The sequence below is a fragment of the Sinohyriopsis cumingii genome, chromosome 1, assembly GCF_028554795.1.
Source record: "Sinohyriopsis cumingii isolate HCF-2022 chromosome 1, ASM2855479v2, whole genome shotgun sequence".
Taxonomy (NCBI): domain Eukaryota; kingdom Metazoa; phylum Mollusca; class Bivalvia; order Unionida; family Unionidae; genus Sinohyriopsis; species Sinohyriopsis cumingii.
Genome location: NC_142961.1, coordinates 117,700,526 through 117,714,645, shown reverse-complemented (window position 1 = coordinate 117,714,645; position 14,120 = coordinate 117,700,526). Strand labels below are relative to the sequence as shown.

The 14,120-nt window shown below is 34.8% G+C and overlaps 1 protein-coding gene across 4 annotated transcripts in view; it reads left to right on the top strand.

Annotated features, from left to right (window-relative positions):
- The window catches only part of LOC149807722 (receptor-type tyrosine-protein phosphatase epsilon-like), a 294,518-nt gene that overhangs the window by 88,271 nt on the left and 192,127 nt on the right, over positions 1 to 14,120 (top strand). For all 4 annotated transcript variants that reach the window (XM_089969775.1, XM_089969783.1, XM_089969765.1 and 1 more), the window contains one exon: positions 9,551 to 9,641. In XM_089969775.1, the coding sequence (XP_089825901.1) occupies positions 9,551 to 9,641 (91 nt within the window). The remainder of the gene's footprint in view (positions 1 to 9,550; positions 9,642 to 14,120) is intronic.

Below are 14,120 nucleotides of genomic sequence, written 5' to 3'. Positions count from 1 at the left end.
GCTTAATGATACACCCACTTTTTCATATACTAATGGATTTTTTTTCTTTGATGAAATTGTGATGAACATGCATTTATGTACAAATTAGAAACCCTGTTGTATCCAAAGTTAAAGGAACATTAACTGTTTTTTTTTAATATACAACTTTTCTACTTCATACTCCGAATTTATAATTGTTATTGAAATAATTTATGAAAATGTCGATACTTTTCTTTTACAGAGTAAAATAAAAAAATGATAAGCAAAAATTAAAAAGAAAATAGTTTTAACATGGGAAATCAAAGTTTCTATAGATTGGACTTCAATTTTTTGTGTGTTTCAGAATGAATTTGCATCAGTTATTTCACACTAGGTATTTATTTACAATCCCCATGCTTCAGGAAAAATGAGTGCAAACTGCAAAAATATTTCAGAGCATTTGCAAATACCTTGCAAATCTTGATTTTACAACATTATTTTGTAGGCATTCATTTTTATGGTTTGCACACCCATTTTTATTTTATTGGTATTTAAATGTGTGAAAGGAGTCCTACTTGTTACCACATGGGTTGGGAAAGGTCCTCAGAAGGAGTGCTGTTGTTTCCACAAGGATTGGGAAAGGTCCACAGAAGGAGTGCTGTTGTTTCCACAGAAGGATGGTTGTTCATTACACAAATTTGTGGCCTGTAGCAACCAACAAATCAACATAAATTGGCATCCCACAAGAAACTGGCATCCCACAAGAAAGTGTGACTTTGCAATTGAGTTTACTGGATTGCAGCTGGATTTTAAAGAGATAAATATGTATGGGCCTTAAAGTAAAGTTGAAGATGACATTTGTATCAATACATTTTCATTGAAATAATGGAAGAAAGACTTTGTAACAAAAATAGAATATGCATTTGTGGAGAATGGTGACTTGTACAAGGGTTCGAGTCTTGGATTCAGCCAACGTGGGTATGTGAGAAAGCTTGCCAGTAGCTTCTCGTGGGTCTGTGGTTCTTTCCGGGAGCTTTCCCAGGTTTTTCCTCCACCATTAATACTGGCTGCCATGTATAGCCTATCATGTGCTGAAAAATGGTGTTAAACCCTACAACAACAACAACAACAACAACAACAACCATGACTTGTACAAACAAAGAAGTTGTTAGACCTGTGCAGTCAAATTTCAGTTACCTAGCATTGAACATCTTGAGTTGATAACTTGTCTATTGTGTCACCATATATTCTTGATTATATTTGAGTCCAGCTGCAAAAATGCAGTTTATTTGGTGTAATCATTTAAACAACAAACATAGACCCTGTTCTACCTGTGCAGCATGCAGTGTCACATCAAGGTCTGTGTTGATTGCAATTGGACTCCTCTGAAGGGCGAGTACAATATTTAGATTAATAAATCCAGTTATCTTTTCAGTATTATATATAATATCTCACAATCTCTCAAATGACACATTGGCATCAGATAAAATAAAGGTGTCATGTTCAAGGCATCCGAATGCACAAGGGAGTTATTTGATTACACTATGTTGTTGTTGTTGTGGGGTTTAACGCCATTTTTCAGCACACGATAGGCTATATATGGCGGCCAGTATTAATGGTGGAGGAAGAACCCGGGAAAACCCCAGAAAGAACCACCGACCCACGAGAAGCTACTGGCATGCTTTCTCACATACCTACATTGGCTGAATCTGAGACTCGAACCGGCGCAGACAGAGGTGAGATGGCAATGATCCATAACGGAGAACGCTTTAGACCACTCGGCCACTCGGGGCCCCGATTACACTATGTTGCATTGAATGAAATCAGTATGGCATTCCAAGACTGCAGTATATATTCCCATGTGTGTGCCCAAGTATGCAGTATGTATTTCCATATGTGCCCAAAATACATATGTGCATAAACTTATCCCTTATTTTTTCATGGACTGTGGTGTTGAAACTTGGCAATTAGTCACACGAGGTGAAGAGGTGCAAATCATGTTGGTCTTCTGCTCCAATTCATTTTTTGAAAAGTCAGGTTCCTTTTTGGCATTAAATATAGTATGATACTTGTTGTCCATGAAACTACTCCATTGTGTGTATGCAACTAGTCCATTGTGTGTATGTGACTTGTCCATTGTCTGTTTGCAACTAGACAATTGTGTGCATGTAATTAGTCCATCACGTGTGTACAGCTAGTCTAATGTGTTCATGCAACTAGTTGATTCTGTATGCAGCTAGTCCATTGTGTGTATGTGATTTGTCCATTGTGTGTTTGCAACTAGTCCATGGTGTCTATGAAATTAGTCCATTGTGTGCATGCAACTAGTTCATCTTATATGCAACTAGTCCATTGTGTGTGAGTGACTTGTCCATTGTCTGTTTGCAACTAGTCCAATGTGTGAATGCAGCTAGTCAATTGTGTGTATATAACTAGTCCATTGTATGTGACAAGTCTACTGTATATATGACTAGTCCATTTTAAGTAATATATCCATTGTGTATATGCAAATAGACCATTATGTGTATGTGACTAGTCCTTTGTGTGTATGTGACTAGTCCATTGTGTATGCAACTAGTCCTTTGTGTGTATGTGACTAGTCCATTGTGTATGCAACTAATCATTTGTGTATATGTGACTAGTCCAACAGCTTTTCATTAATTGCCTTGAAACTAAATGGCAGACATTATTGACACAAGTTGAACATGTGCACATCATTTTGTTGTCAGGCACTGATAACTTTTCAATGGTTTTGTCCCTTTGTCTCCGTTACAGATCACTGCCATCTCACCTCTGTGCTGGTTTGAGTCTCGGATTCAACCAGTGTGGGTATGTGAGAAAGCTTGCCAGTAGCTTCTTGTGAGTCGGTGGTTCTTTCCAGGGTTCTTCCTCCACCATTAAAATTGGCCGCCATGTATAGCCTATCATGTGATGAAAAATGGAGTTAAACCCCACAACAACAACAACAACAACCCTTTGTTTTGATGTCAAATGTGTTTTTAGTACATAGTACATGCTTGTATGGTAATTCTGGAGTGTGTGCAGTTAGTCTTACAGTTTTTGATTGTTTGCCATGAGGCTTGTTATGCATTTTTGACAAAGTAAATTTGACTTTATTGTCTAGCTCTGATGCATTCACTTTTAGAAATCAAAGTATGTCTGCTGATGTGTCTAATAACCCTTTACCTCATGCAAGCGTCGTTTGATGCCTCTACTCCATTCACATGGAAGCGCCTTTTGACGCCTGCTGTAAACATCAGCCATTTTAAGCAGGTTTTCATAGCACCACCTTCGGGGAAAACCCCCTAGATACTACATTCATTTCTGCAAGTCAGATCATATGGTCACTGTTTATGCTCTGGTCGAAATCTGCTATTTAAAGTAACTGGGTCATATTCTTCACTCTCCAAAATGAAGGTCAAAGATTTCATTCATTGCTTATGAAGTTTTAACGATTAGAATCACAACTACGAAAGTTTCAATAACTTAGGTAAAGACTTTGATACTGATGTAGGCAGCAATTAGTTTTTATAAATTATCAAGTTCAGATGACTTAGTGATGAAGATGAGGACAAAAAAATTTGTAAATTTCAAGTATGAGAAATGGCAGCTTTGGTTGGTCACACAGCTTCACTGACTTGACTGTGAATGAGTTCTCTCAAGATTTTAAAGCACATAAAAAATTCTTCTGTGGAAAATAATTACACAGCTATAACGATCGTACTTTACTCTTAAATTTTTCCATGCATAATAGAGTGTACCAAAAATGTAAAATGGTTAAAATTGCTGTTAAACATAAACATACACTACATTGCTTAACAGTTAACAGGCAGGCCTATGTGTATGGGGTTGAATAGGTAACAGGTGTTCTATTTATAGCGCACTGCACTGGGTAACTTTGCTCTATGAGGTAAAGGGATAATAATTTTGAATAAGATTTGGCTTGTTAATTTATAATGGATGATGTTCCTTTAAATTCTGCCAGTTTTTATGTGTAGGGAACAATTTAGAATCAAATTCATGATTCATAATTGTTGTTTTTAGTTATTCATCTAAGAAACTTTTGTATATTCAACAGTGTCCAGTAACTCCATAGCTGTCAACCTAAGCCTAAGTCAACAATTCTATAGCTGTCAACCTCGATATAGCCTAAGACAACATTTCTATAGCTGTCAACCTTGATATAGCCTAAGTCGACAATTCTATAGCTGTCAACCTTGATATAGCCTAAATCAACAATTATGTAGCTGTCAACCTTGATATAGCCTAAGTCAACAATTATGTAGCTGTCAACCTTGATATAGCCTAAGTCAACAAGTATGTAGCTGTCAACCTTGATATAGCCTAAGTCAAGAATTCTATAGCTGTCAGCCTTGATATAGCCTAAGTCAACAATTATGTAGCTGTCAACCTTGATATAGCCTAAGTCAACAATTATGTAGATGTCAACCTTGATATAGCCTAAGTCAACAATTCTAAAGCTGTCAACCTTGATATAGCATACCTCATTTAATCTATAGTCATCTACCTAGATAATTCAATAATCCTATAGCTATTTCCTTAGATATCACATAATTAAATTTATAGTCATCCACTAAGATATCACATAATTCAATTTATAGTCATCCACTAAGATATCACATAATTCAATTTATAGTCATCCACTAAGATATCACATAATTCAGTTATAGTCATCCACTAAGATATCACATAATTCAATTATAGTCATCCACTAAGATATCACATAATTCAATTATTTTATAGTCATCAACCTAGATATAATATAATTCAATAATTCTTTATCCATCTATCTAAGATATCACATAGTTAAATAATTCCATAGATATCTATCTAGATCTAAACATAATGCAGTAATTATTTAGCCATCTACCTAGTTGTAACTTAATTCAATAATTCTAAAACAATCTACCTAAATGTGATGTCATTGAATAATTCTATTGATATCTACCTGGATTTAACATGATTCAATATTACTGGAGCATGGTCTACAGTCTTAAAATACAGATACATTATTATATAGCTGTCTACCTAGGTATAACACAGTTCAGAAATTGTATAGCTATATATCTATCAGTATGTTTGAAACTCAGATTTTTGATGGCCATGATTGTTTGAAGTGCTGAAATGTCCGATTTCCAGATCGGTCATTAGTCATTTGTTATGTCAATCCTTGCTATGTTGAATAGTAATACGTACACCCTTCATTATCTCAGGAGATAAAAGGTGCTGATGGTTGCTGTTATTATTCACAAACCAATCATTTCATCAAATAAACAGTTTATATGTAACTTTATCTCTCGTATGTCATTCATAATTTAGATATATACTCACCTGTAAGTTGATCTGGGTCTGTGCAGTTTGCAGTTGGGCTTGTCTTATAAACGAATATATACAGTAGATGACAAGATAAATACTCGTAACGTTAACAGCGCAGTTTGTATAATAATGGCAAGAAATTGTGAACTCTACACGGCTGATGAAAATGCAGACCTTGCAAGAAAGGATGAACTTGATCCAAAAATGGAAAGAAGAGTTTTCCTGGTACCAATATGAGAGTAAGCTGTGTGCTGTATTCTGCATGTTATGCCAAAAACATGGGTTACAGGACAATTTGATAAAATCAGGATCAGTAAATTTCAGAAAATCAGTGCTGATAACATTTGCCATTTGTATAGGCAATATGCATGCTGTGGAGGCCAACTATGTCAAAGATGGAGAAAACAATTGAGACTATTTTCAACAATGTACAGAATTGGATATAATGAGCACCTGTTTAAGGAACATTTAATGGCAAGGAGATTTCACCAACAGGCAAGTTCCAGTCTTTGAATGAACTGAGACTGCTAAATGGAACTGTTATTACCAGGTATGTCAACACCAAGATTACAGTTCCATGAGTGGATTCCTATCAACACCAAGATCACAATTCCAAAAGTGAATTCCTATCTGTAAATATCAGATTTGTTTGAGGAATGTACATCATTACAGACAAGGTGAGTTCAGCTATTAGGATGGTGTATTGAAGATTCATTTTGGGAAACTAATCATTCTATCTGAATCGGATACTTCCGGTATAACTGCACAACTGCTTGCTTATTTAGGTTGATTAGGATTTACCTTCAAAATTTGTATGGGCAAGATGGAGGTTCAGCTGTTATGATAGGGAAGAATGGCGGTAAAACAGATTGTCTGAAGACTTGATCGCCATACTTACTTGAGATACATTTCACCATCTTACACTTACTTCATGTAGATGTGGCAAAGACATTCCCAGAAATGAGTTACTATGAATGTATTCTGAATTTGTTAAAACAATTGGCAGCATTCTCATCATCTCTCTGATTCTGGCAAGATTTAATGGACTACTCACTACTGACCCCTTTAGAAGTTCACCGCGTCTGATGACGTTTCATGACAGCTGAAGCAGTTGTTGACAGTATGTGGTACTCTTTAATCTCAGTGTCACATACGTTAGCCAACTCACTTGATTTCTTACGAATTTCTCAGTTGGAGTCACTTCCTTAGTGACATTTTTGGATAAATTGGAGTGTTAAGCCAAATGTAAGACACCATTGAAGCATTTTTGCATTAAATCCATGCCAGAAAGCTTCATAGGGAATCCATGTTATGGGACCCACTTACAAAAGGTTCTACATGCAACTTATAGAGGTAGCAAGTTAGACGGATTTGACTATAAAAGAAACATACACAATGGATGGTTGAAAGCAAAAGCAGTGGAATGTGCCCCATTTTTCCATATCAGTACCAAAGGACATTTTCCAAACAGCAAGATGTTTAATGCATTTACTGTCTTTGATCGTGCCACCTGTAGAGTAACAATGTACATGTATTGGACATGGGCAGATACGGAAAAAATAAAATAGAAATGTTGATCAATCTCCAATCACTATCAGAAAGAGAAAAGAGGACATTGATATTGAGCCACTGTGGATGCTGTTTGTCATAAGTGGGGTGGGCAATCATTAAAAAAATTCTCCTTTAGATTAAGGTCCATCATTTTCTCCCTTCCAGGGTTGTACAGACCAGCTAGGATACCATTTGATTTCCTTGGGAGCCCCAGGTATATGTGTCACCTCCCAAAAATATGATATACACATAGTTTCCTATGGGGCTCCTTAGGCTGCCAGAGTCTGACACTGCTCCCTTCTGTAAGAAATTAAAAGGTTTAGTACTGCTGCCGGCAGTGGGGTGAATATACAGAGGAATATATTATAACATCTACACAGATTCTCAATTACAGACTTAAAACAAAGATGGGCTTATTAAATTAGGGTTGCTGGCATTGAAGTGGGATAATAACTTCCACTAATAATAATAATTATCTAGATAATAAGATATAATACAAAATGGATCCCACAACAAATGTCACCTAGCATAGAGCAATTGTTGTCAGCAATTACATCTTTTCTGGCATTTAGTTGGGTGATATATGAAAGTTGTCAACTGTCGAATGTACTTGATTAATCATCCCCACTTTCTCTGGGGAGAAAAAAATTATGTGTTCAAAGGACAGGATGTTCTATTGTACAGGACTTTCATCAACATTTGTTCTTCATTCTCTGTAAATTGCAAAGCAAAGAAGTAACAACCATGTGTACTTATTGATAGTCCAATAGCCGATTGATTATTACTCTGTATTCAATCCTAATATATTTTGGGGTGGGTGGGGATCTTTACTCACTTTTAACAGAGTTCATATACAAACTACACAAACCCAGATCTGCCATCGCATGAGACAGCAGATTAGGCTCTTTACATGAGTAATCAGTTGAAAAAAACAAAATAGACCCTTATGGCACATTATGTGATGGCAGATCAAGGTCTATGTTGTTTGCAGTTGAACTTGATTTTTAAGCAAGTATATACAATTGTATTTTTTCCCAACTTTTTTTTGTTGTGACTTGCTGGTCAGTGCAGGATGTTACTGTTGCATTCATTAGAAGCAGAATCAACACTTAAACAGAAAGAAAAATCAGGAAAAAAATGAATCCCATAAATTATCATGTCATGCACTCTCCTAGCTTTTTTGAAGAAATATGTTTGGTTTACTTTGGTGTTTTACTACATAACAACACAAATAGGTTATTTTGCATTGAATCAAATGGTGTGAAGTGCATTGCCCATTGATATACTGTGATATTCAACCTGGGCTGATAGAATAGTGAATGCAAACCGACACTCTTTTAGTCATGAGTCCAGCATGCAATCCTGTGTAGAATAAGACAAAGATGAACGGTGTGATTTGGTCCATTTCAGAAAGAGCACTATTACTAAAAGGTACAGACCTCAATGTTTCCTTTCGGAATGCACTTATTTAATGAAAATGCAATGTAGATATGGAACCATTTGATGCACTAAGCAAGCCTCTCTTCTATGACTCGAAATGGCTCGATTTATCTAGAATGACTAATTACCAAAAAGGTAAAATTCTTTTGAAGACTTTGCTCCACAATATTGTGAGGAATAATTTGTAACAAATTCATCTGAATATGTATTAAGATCTGTTGATGATGGGAATCTTCAACTTTCCAAGCCAAATTTAGAAAGTTTCAGAAAGTCAGCAATATTTAGGTGCCTCATGTGTAACAGTACTCCCAAAAACATCAAAAAGAGTGATATTCTAAAGTTATTTAAAGAAAAGTCTTTGACAACATCTAATTATTGTCAAAGTTTGCAGAAAATTTATGTATGTATATTATGTTGTTGATCTTGTCTTTAATTTGTCCAGATTTAAGTAGAAATCCTCAAGGGACAGTAATATTTTATTGACTTATCTTCTATAAATACATTATTATTGTTATTATTATTATTATTATTATTATTATTATTATTATTATTATTATCATTCACCTACAAGTTGGGTCCAAATGCAAAAGGAGATTGCCATAATCTCCATTCAGTCAACCCTGCCCTGTTAATGCATATATTGATAACTGTTAAAGTTGGTATGATCATATAATATACCATGCATGAAATATACCATTCATGAAATACACCATTCATTATATACACCATTCATAAATTATACCATTCATTAAATATACACCAATCTTGTAATATACCATTAATGAAATATACCATATATGATATACACCATTCATGAAGTATATAATTCATGATATATGCCATTCATGAAATATTCCATTCATGATATATACTATTCATGAAATATACACCATTCTTGAAATATATCATGATATACACAATTCATGAAATATACCATTCACTATATAAACCATTCATGAAATATAGCATTCATGAAAAATACACCATTCTTGAAATATACCATTTAAGATATATACTATTAATAAAATATATCATTCATATACACCATTCATGAAAAAAATACCATTCATGAAATATAAACCATTCTTTAAATATACCATTCATGATATACACCATTCATGAAATATGTCATGCATTATATACATCATTCATGAAATATACCCTTCATGAAATATACCAATCATGAAATATACCATTCATATTTGAAATAAGCAAAGGAACAAAAAGAATACATACCATACAGAAATATGTTTGATTCTTTTAGGCAATTGTTAGGAATGAGGAGGACTATCCCAGTACAGTGGCCCTCAATCCAGAAAATTTGAGCAGAAATGTAAACCAAGATGTCATCCCATGTAAGTAAAATATCTTATAGGTGTAGCATTGAAAAGTAAGTGGCCAGTTACAGGTACAGACCTTCTTTTGTGATGTGATATCCAGTTGGAGCAAAACATCTTGGATTTCAACTTTGGCAGCAGCTAGGTTTCCACTTTTTTTGTTAAATTTAATTCCCTCCATGAAATCCAAAGCGTAACTCTGATCCCTCTTATTATGTGGGCATAGTTGTAGATTGCATTATTTTCAGGGTTCTCATGCTACTGGGAAATTGGGGAAAAAGTCCAGAGAAAGAATTGGTTTCTTCTTTACTGTGAAAAGGCCTTTAATTTTTGCAGATATTGATCAAGACCTGGGAAAATGGGGAATTTTCACCTGCCACTTGATAACAAAAAGAATATACAATTGAATCATAAATGGGGAATTTTCACCTGCCACATGATAACAAAAAGAATATACAATTGAATCATAAATGGGGAATTTTCACCTGCCACTTGATAACAAAAAGAATATACAATTGAATCATAAATGGGGAATTTTCACCTGCCACTTGATAACAAAAAGAATATACAATTGAATCATAAATGGGGAATTTTCACCTGCCACTTGATAACAAAAAGAATATACAATTGAATCATAAATGGGGAATTTTCACCTGCCACATGATAACAAAAAGAAGATATAGCTGAGTCATAAATGGGGAATTTTCAGCTGCCACTTGATAACAAAAAGAAGATATAGCTGAGTCATAAATAGAGAATTTTCAGCTGCCATGTGATAACAAAAAGAATATATAATTGAGTCATAAATGGGGAATTTTCAGCTACCACATGATAACAAAAAGAATATATAACTGAGTCATAAATGGGGAATTTTCAGCTACCACATGATAACAAAAAGAATATATAATTGAGTCATAAATGGGGAATTTTCAGCTGCCATGTGATAACAAAAAGAAGATATAACTGAGTCATAAATGGGGAATTTTCAGCTGCCATGTGATAACAAAAAGAATATATAACTGAGTCATAAATGGGGAATTTTCAGCTGCCATGTGATAACAAAAGGAATATATGATTGAGTCATAAATGGAGAATTTTCAGCTGCCACATGATAACAAAAAGAATATATAATTGAGTCATACATTTTCATCTATGCATTACTCATCTTTAAAAAAGTGTCTGTTTCTAAAAATATCACGAACACCTTGTAATATCTTATGACCATGGCCTCAAACTTTGATCTATAAAATCACGCCACTTGGTGCTTGGGATTTGGCTAGTTTTCCAGGACAAAGTTTTGTAATGCTTCAAGATAATGTATGCAGGATTAACTTCTGAAAAACTCAAAGAAAATTGAAACATGAATTAAAAACAAATAAATTCAAATAATTACAAACTTACATCCAACTGCTCTGGTGACCTTGTGGTTAGAATATCTGCCTCAGATGAGGCAGGTCATGGGTTCAAACCTTGGCTGAGTCATACCAAAGACTTATATAAATAGTACTAACAGCTGCCTCACTTGGTGCTCAACATTAAGAGGTCAATGTTAGGACTGGTCAGACTGGTGTCAGGATAATGTGACTGGGTGGGACATGATGCCACATGTCTGTGGCATGATGAACTGCCACACTGCAGACATCGTCTGTGCATATTGTAAGTGATCAAGACAATACCTTTGTGCCTTTTTGAGACTTGCTCTTTCTATGCAGCTAAATCTCTCTCTGATTCCAGGTCTCTCTAATTCTTTCAGAGCCCTGTCCCTTGGACGATTTATTTAATGAGAAAAATAACTTGTTAATTTCCTGAGTCTTTTGGACTTTCCTTTTGGCAGAAAAAAGAAGAGACTGCAGATTTTTACAAGGAAAATTATTTAAAACATTGAATTTCTTCTGGGTCACACACACCCCTCGTTTAGCTTAGCCAATCATGATTTACTTTCTCTAACCGCCAAAGCATTTAACAATCTCACTGAAGCAAGAATAAGTCTGTCTTGTCCACCTTTATTAATAACTATTCTTGGACAATTTCATTTTATGACACCTATTTCCAGTGGCCCAAGATTGTTTCTGGCTTGTCTTGACTTTGTCATCTTCCAATACTTACATTGTAATAAAATTGTCCTATTCTGTCTCACCATTATCCGAACAGACTCTAATTAAAATTCACTCATGTCCCTCGAGAACAGGTTTGACCATTGCAGGTTACAATTTATTGTGAGCCCAGCCCATACATCAGTCTTAATACTACGCTGACCCTTGTAAGGTTTCTATCTGTGGAATAGTGCAATGGAGAGGGTATTAAAAGGTCAATATCCAACTTTTTACTCCCAGATTTTCCTGGTTTAAAAAAGGGGGAAAGTTTCATCTATTTGTCGACCTTTCCACCCCCAAACAGATTTCTGATGGAGACCACATCCTCTGGCAAGAACACCTTAAGACCTGGTGATTGGGTAGTCTCCATTGATTTCAAGATGCATAGCTTCAGATCCCTAATTTTCTTTCACACAGAAAATATGTGGGGTCAGGCATGGATCCCATTTTTTAAAACCAGAAAATACCCTAAAATTGATCCTTATTTGTTGAACTTGAAGAAATTCTTGATCAAAATTGGTAACTGAAACTTTGATATATCACTCGTTTTGTCATCAAAAATGGTAGATAGGACCTGAGAATTTTAATCAACACTATGAAATTATCAACTTTTGATAGGAAGTCATATAATTTGTCAACATTTTCTTTCCAAATGACGTTCTTAATACACCGTAATTAATAATATTCAAGGATCTTTGATCAATGAAAATGTCACTAATGCCTAGTGGCAGCAGTACTTTGATAAATAAATAATATTTTTTTCAGGTGAAATATGTGTTTTAGTTCTGTCTTTTAGTTCCTGTTAAGTTTAACCATCATAAATGCAATGTGTCCTCTTGTATTTAAACATAAAATTTGTCAATCTACCATAACAGCTATATTCACGAGCATTTCTCCGAGGACCTAATGAAGTGCTGACTGTGTACTATTATCTGACTTGTGGAAGTATTTGCTGTAATTTTGCACTAAATTAAAAACTGACCTCCTTTGTATTGTCATGTTAAATATGTCTTCTGAATCAAATAAAGGAGCGGCATAAAAGAAATGTGAAAAATCATTCATGTCCTACACGCTTAAGATCTAACGGCCTCGGTCGTATGTAGAGTGAACTCATTTCAGTTGATCAATGGAACACTTATTAATGTTATTGTGTACGTAATATAATTAAACTACCATAAATTACCCTACTAAGTCAAAACTGTGATCAAAGATAGCAAGGCAGCCAATTGAAATGAATACTTTGTAAAATAAAGAGCTTTGTTTCACAGATACAGGCCATTGTGGGGGAAGCGAGTTTCAGAGAATTCCTGAAATGGCACTTAGAGATATCCTCAAGGATGATAAGAAGTTTCACTATAATTTGCAATGAAATCTGAGCATCAATACTTTACTAACTGAACAATACAAAAATTGACTTTCAACGTAAATGATCATCTCATGAAATAACTGTTGCTAGTTTTTGAAAAAAGGAATCTTGTTTGGTGGTGTATCAACAGCTAGTCTGGTTTACTGCTACACACTACACTATTAGATTCCACTCAGGGTACCAGACTAATCAACAAAACAAAAAGCAGTGATGTAATACACAAATGTTTTCGCATACACATGGAGGATGGAATAATGTTAATGATCCTTCAGATGTTGGACATCTTGAAAATAAATGTAACTTGTACAGAATAATTAACAACTTCGTTAGAAAAAGTACTTTATTGACAATTATTCTTGACATGACTCTAAAACAAGGATTCAGTAAATTATTATAAACAGCCCAGTTCCCACCCCTACCCCACCCCCTGTGGTTTTCTGGATGACTAGCGGATTAATTTGGAAGTCCCTTGGTAACTTGTGCCCTTTGTTTATAATGCAGTCTATGTTTGTGAGCCCATTGTATGTGAGTTACTGAGGGAGAGGTGTATGTTCCATGCTGATTCTGGCCAGATTGTTCACACTAAAACCAATAATGCTTATCATAATCTCAGTTTCATTTTTATGCATAAGAAAAAAAGGGCACTGTAATGAATCTTCAATATTATTATTGAAAAATCCTGGATCTCAAATAGCTCCATAGTCTTCTGGTAAGTATTGGTTCCTTCTTTCTGTCATAAGGTATTTTCTGGTAAATATTGGTTCCTTCTTTCTGGCATAAGGTATTTTCTGGTAAATATTGGATCCTTCTTTCTGACATAAGGTATTTTCTGGTAAATATTGGTTCCTTCTTTCTGGCATAAGGTATTTTCTGAACACAAAAAAATACAACATCCAGAAAGCTTTTTCATACATGTCACATTTCTACAAATAGAGTCATCTAAAAGAAAAAGATCAAGTTACTTCAGGAGATATGGATTTCCTGTTTCCTCATTTGAAAGTTGAATTTGCCAAGGTGCAAATTCAACTGTTCAGTTCT